The 6,119-nt window shown below is 40.6% G+C and overlaps 1 protein-coding gene across 1 annotated transcript; it reads right to left on the minus strand.

Moving 5' to 3' along the window:
* Window positions 1-1,531: 1,531 nt before the first annotated feature.
* On the minus strand, window positions 1,532-2,725 carry htr1fa (5-hydroxytryptamine (serotonin) receptor 1Fa). The gene has a single exon (XM_007895708.1). The coding sequence runs from the start codon at window positions 2,723-2,725 to the stop codon at window positions 1,625-1,627; it is 1,101 nt and encodes a 366-aa protein (XP_007893899.1). The 3' UTR covers window positions 1,532-1,624.
* Window positions 2,726-6,119: the final 3,394 nt, after the last annotated feature.

Raw genomic sequence — 6,119 nt, forward strand, 5'->3', positions numbered from 1 at the left:
CCCATGTGATTGAATTGTCTCAGTCCTTTGGAGTTTATTGACACGTAGGGAACAAAGCTGTTCCCAACTGGAACTTATTATTTCAATGTACCAATTATTGTTTGCAGCCCATGCTTAATGAGTGCAAGTGGTGTCTGAAGTATGAGTGCGAATGGTTTTAGTAATCCTTGCATTTGATACAGCGCCTTATCACGTCATTGAGATGTCTCAAATTGCTTCACAGCAGTGTCCCACAAACAGTCGTGGATTGAGTGACCAAATTCTTCTTTTTTTAAAGGATTATTACGCCAGGAAATCGATCCGCCAATCGACTAACAACCAGGTTCCAACTTACTGCTCTGTAAACAGAGGGGTGTGGAGTGAAGAAACTTGCCTAAGGTTTCGCCCCGCCCGGGAATTGATCACAGGTCCTCTCGCTTGCGAGATGGGTGCTCTAACCACTAAGCTACAGTACTCCACAAATAGGATCAAATTAAATAAATAACAGAAAACAACATGTACATTCTGTTTGACGTGTATTGTATTGAATTGAAGCAACAGACATAAGCCTAGGTTGCACAGTTTATTGTGGGGGGGAAAAACACATTCAATATCAAGAACATATCCAAAAAAAATCAAGATTTATGAAATGTGCAATTTGGAATAGACTTACTTGCCTGTTTGGCCCCTCTCCTCACTCTGTGTTCTTGCAACAACAGCGAAAAGGTGGATGTCAAGACATTTTTGGTGCTGCTAAAACCGTAGCATTCTCACCTTTCAGCCCATTTCGCCAATGCCCTACACTTGGAAACACATATTGTTCAGACGATCCTCTGTGAACTAATATTTAAAGCTTCACTTTTTGTTTAATTAGCCCCCACCAACACAGACATATATCTGCAAAAATTCAGGCCATGTGAAGTGCAAATCCTCATATAAAATCCCCACAGTATCTCTTTCAATGCAATGGCCTCTTTCTTTTTCTTAAAATGTACAAGGAGCATAAGAAAATACCAAAATACTGTAATAGGACATTGGCCAGAACTTACAGAAAATGTTTTGTGGACAAAGTGTATCCCAACCTGTAAAACCAACGTCTGTAAAAAGAACATAAGTCTTTCATAGATTAAAACTTTGATAAAAAGCTTAACTTCGTATAGTAAAGATTGATCCATTGATCTTGGCCTCCGCTGGCCAACTTAATCTAATCCTAATGGAGTGGGTCAACATTTCGGGTCCACGACCCTTCGCCTGTACCCTCCATGGACCCGAAACGTAAACTTACTTTCCTCTCTCCAAAGATGCTGCCTGACCTGCTGAGGGTTCCCAGCGACTTCTGTTTTTGTTTCCGATTTCCAGCATCTGCAGTATTTTGCGTTTCATTTAATCTAATCTTGTATCCCTGCTCTTTCCCCCCATTTCTCTCCATCTGAAGATTCTTTCATAGATAACAAAGCTGAGATCACTTTATTGTCACAGGCCTTCCAAACGGGAAGGTGAGAAGCAGCAATGATGAAGTGACAGTGTAGAGCAGCAGAAACTGCAGGAACTGTTACCATGCTATTTCGTTCAACAATACTGGACGGCATGTCATCTTGGCGATTTTCTTTTCCCCCAACCGCAGCAAAATAATCTGTATAATTAATTACAGTTTGTGTCCACAGCGAACCAGTTTCTGAAATGCTCTCTTAAAATCTTCATTGAAGATCGTGTAAATAAGGGGATTAATGAGCGAGTTGAAGTAACCCAGCCACGTTAGGAAATCAGACATCTCCAGAGAGATATAACACGAGTCACAGACGTTCACAATGAGTTCCTTGAGAAAGAACGGCAGCCAGCAGATCACGAATGCACCCAGGATCAAGCCCAGGGTGGTCGCCGCTTTCTTTTCTCTCGTGCTTGAGATTTTCAGCCTTTTCCGGGACTTTTCCTGCTGGGAATTGGCGTGGGGATGCCTGCTGGACGTGATGTGCGCTTTATCCCCATCCTCAACCATTGACGGATCTGACACTGACTTTTCGGGTGCATTTAAAGCCTTGCTGCTTCTAATTGCAATGCTGGAGACTTTCCCATTCACCTCTTCCACGTGTCTGCTTGCGCTCCTTTTGAGGTAGAGCATTTTGGCCGCCCGATATATTTTATAATACAGAATGAGAATCAGAGCCAAGGGGATATAAAACGCTCCAAAAGTTGAATAGATGGTGTAGAAAAGATGATCGTGCTTAATCATGCATTCGTCCTCCTTGTTGTTGCCTTGGTGCCTCCAAATCAGAGAAGGCATGGATATAAAAATGGATATGACCCACACAATGGTGATCATTATTCCTGCCCGCTTGGGGGTCCTTTTCTGTGCGTATTCCACGGCATCTGTGATAGCCCTATATCTGTCCAGGGCGATCGCTGCCAGGTGAAGGATGGAACATGTACAGCACGTGATATCAATGCTCAACCAGATGTTGCACACAATTTGGCCCATCAGCCAGGTCTCCTTCACAGTGTACACAATACTAAAGGGCATCACCAGCACAGCCACCAGGAAATCGGTCACCGCCAGGGAACATATTAGGTAGTTGGCTGGGTGGTGGAGTTTTCTCGTTACGATGATTGCGGTTATCACCAGGGAATTGATGATTGTGGTCACGATAGCCAGCACAGAAAGGGACAGGGATATCAAGACTTTTGACGCTTTCCCCTTTGCCAGTTCTTCTAAACTGGCATTGGCGTAAGTCCCATTTAGCAGTTCCATTTTGCTCACTTGGGCGAGAAATTCCTGTCAAATTGACGCAATCTGCAAATGAAGAACAGTAACGATGATATAAACAGTTTCCAGGACAGTTAATAATCTTTGCATTTGATATAGTGCCATATATATGCCATCACAATATCTAAAAGCGCTTCACAAAATCTTAATGGGAATTGTATTGACTGTATTTTGTAGGCAAATTCAGCAGCCAATATGCACTCAGCAATGTCGCAGTAAATCTTGTAAAGCACTTTACAACAACAAAATAACAACAACAAAATTACATTTATAGAGCGCCTTTCACATTAGGAGGACATGCCAAAGCGCTGAAGATGTAAGATGTAATAATAATAATAATCTTTGCATTTGATATAGTGCTTTTCACATCTTTCTAGACGTCTCAAAGTGCTTCACAGAATAGACTGGAAAGTGAATTGACTATAATTGTGGGCGAAATGAAGAACACTTTAAGATGTTCTCCTGAAGTGAAAGGCACTTTATCAAACGTAATGATTGTGAGTTTATTTTCTCTCCGTGTTTGTACTCCCTGTTATATCTGTTAAATGCTTTGAGACATTCATCCTACGCAAAACTGTTGTTGTTGCTTTTGCTATACTTATTGGATATGCCAAAACATTAATGTTGAGAGGAACTGCAAGAAGTGAACGGCGAGGAAATGCATCCAATTTCTATTAAACACAAGAAAGGTAACAATAAAGAGATTTGTGGTTTAAAAATAGTAGTTTAAAACAAAGTGTGGTTTACAGTTTGCATTATTGATTGTTTCTTAGTTCCCTTCAGATAATATTATTATTAATAATAATAATAATCCTTATACATCATATAGCACCTTTCAGCTCTTTACAGGGGATAGTGGAAAGGATTGTGACTTTATTTTGATAGAGAAAGATAGACATGAAGATATTTGTGACAAGCCAAAGTCCGATATTTTGTTGGAAACTTTTCCCAGTCCTTAAGTTTTCAAATCAAAAATTGCTTTACTCTGAGTTCAATACAAATGAAGATTTCATCTTGTTCCAGGAATGAATGTTTCTTTCTCAGTCGTGATTCAATAACAAAGTAATTCACTACAACTCAAGGATATTGAAGCCTTCAGCCCACTATGAGTAACTGGCAAAATAAAAAGCTCCCATTGAAATGATAATTGAGATAAAAATAATCCTCACACAGTGCCTTATCACGTCATTGAGATGTCTCAAAGCACTTCACAAAATATGTTGTAAAGTGGGTTGACTGTATATTTTGTGGGTGAAATGCAACAGTTAGTAAAAATAAGTTAGGTGTCAGCCTGACTTGGTTGGTAGCATTTTCATCTCTGAGCCAAACAGTTGTAAATTCAAGCCTAAAATCAGAATTTTGAGCTCAAAGTCTAGGCTGGCCAAACCAGCAATTGTGGATTAACATGTACATATTTCACATTCTCCTTGTTTCAATAGTTTAAAAAAACTACTGTTTCAGTAAGTGATGGTTAACCCGAGATTCATGTAAATGCAATGTACATATCATGATCCATTAAATCACGATATAGGATCATGATATAATACGATACATATGTACGTTTATATAGCGTCCCAACATGCTGGACATTCCAGGATTTGCATCCTGTGTCAGCATGTACCTACGATTTGAGGGAGAGGAGGTGGTTGATATACTAGGGGCTTGCAGGATTAGGAGGCGGTGCGGGCAGTGATGGGGGCAAGGGTAGTTTTATCGGAGGGTGAAGTTGTGATATAAAGTTCAACATGCAGTTTAAACACAGTAAAATGCAGAGCGATGAACATTTTGGCAAAGTATGCAAAATAAAAAAAAAATCACCATTTGTTGGATCAAGTTCTTACGCTAGCAGAAGCCTTGCAGGATGCTTGCATTGACCTTGCAGCTGACTATCATCTGTATATTGCAGAAATCTTCACGACGTGTTACAACGGCAACAGAGCAGCTTTTAGCGGTCGTCTCATTTATTCTCATCAAACGCTCCACCTGCAAATCAAAGAGAATAGGCTTTGAGCAAGCAGCTCATGCTTTCGGACAAACTGAAGTATCTGCCACATGATGTGTGTGGACTGTTGATGCCGTGGGCATTTTATTTTCGGGTCAAGCAAAGATCTGAGATGGATGACTGGCTGAGAAGTTTGCACTTGCTTTGAAATGGAAATGGGGGCTCGGCAGCACAGCTGGGCAAAAACTGCTGTCTGGCAAGTGTTATGAAGTCAACTAGCACAGTGGTTAGCGAGCTCGCCTCATAAGCGAGAGGACTCGGGTTTGATTCCTGAGCGGGGTGAAACCTTACGCAAACTTCCTTACTCCACATGCCTCTGTTTACCTAGCAGTAAGTAGGAACCCAGTTGTTGGTCGATTGGTGAATTGCGTTCTGGGTGTAATCCCTTTAAAAAAAATTGGTCACTCAATCCACTGTTTGTGGGACACTGCTGTGCGCAATTGGCTGCCACATTTCACCCACAAAATACAGTCACTCCATTTTACAATATATTCTCTGAAGTGCTTTAAGACATGATAAGGCGCAACTACTTGCAAATGCAAGTATTATTATTATTATTATTATTATTATCCACATTCTGCCTTTGCGCTCAAACAAAGCAGTAACTTTCTTTTTTCATGAACTGGTTTGAGCCGTTTTCCTTTTATTTCAGAAGTTCTTCAGAATCAGAGTATGTCTTCCAATGAATACAAATAGATGGATTTTGAAACTGTAAAACTGTGTCAGTGAGTCTACAAAATCTGGTGAAATTGATATAATTTAGACTTGGGGGGAAAAAGAAGTACAATAATGTAGAAAAAGAATTAAATCTCAGAGAACGCCAGAGTTTTTTTTATTATTATAAAGAACCACTGAAAGAAATCTATCATCATTGGGTTGATCGCAGCGGTGTCAGTTGAGGAGTTGCAAGATGAGACGCAATTACTGTTTGCAACACAGGTTTGAACCGTGAATAAAATGTCACTCTTATTCCATTATTGTTGATCATTGCCTTATGACACAGTGGGTAAGTTTTATTAGCAGCTCAGCCAGCCATCTTTGTTGCTCTAACTTAATGATGGTCTGCCTTCCTGCCCTGCGATCCCAGATATCGCCTGTTATAGTAATTGCAACCTTGGCAGCACATCACAAAGCGTGCCCACCCCCACCCCCCCGTTTATTCCCCTCCGCCCCACCCTCCATAGCATAAGGATGTGCAATTTTAAACAGGAGAATCAACGTACATTTCAGAGAAAATAATCCTAGCGCCAAACAAATTACGTGCTCCATCCAGAGCAATCATCGTACTCCACTTCTGAGTACACAATCCACTTGTTATCACTACATTTTTACAGCAAAAGGGGTGAAATTTTGTTAATACGGCCTGCCTTGTGTCTT

This window comes from Callorhinchus milii, unplaced genomic scaffold (assembly GCF_018977255.1).
Source record: "Callorhinchus milii isolate IMCB2004 unplaced genomic scaffold, IMCB_Cmil_1.0 Scaffold4, whole genome shotgun sequence".
Taxonomy (NCBI): Eukaryota; Metazoa; Chordata; class Chondrichthyes; order Chimaeriformes; family Callorhinchidae; genus Callorhinchus; species Callorhinchus milii.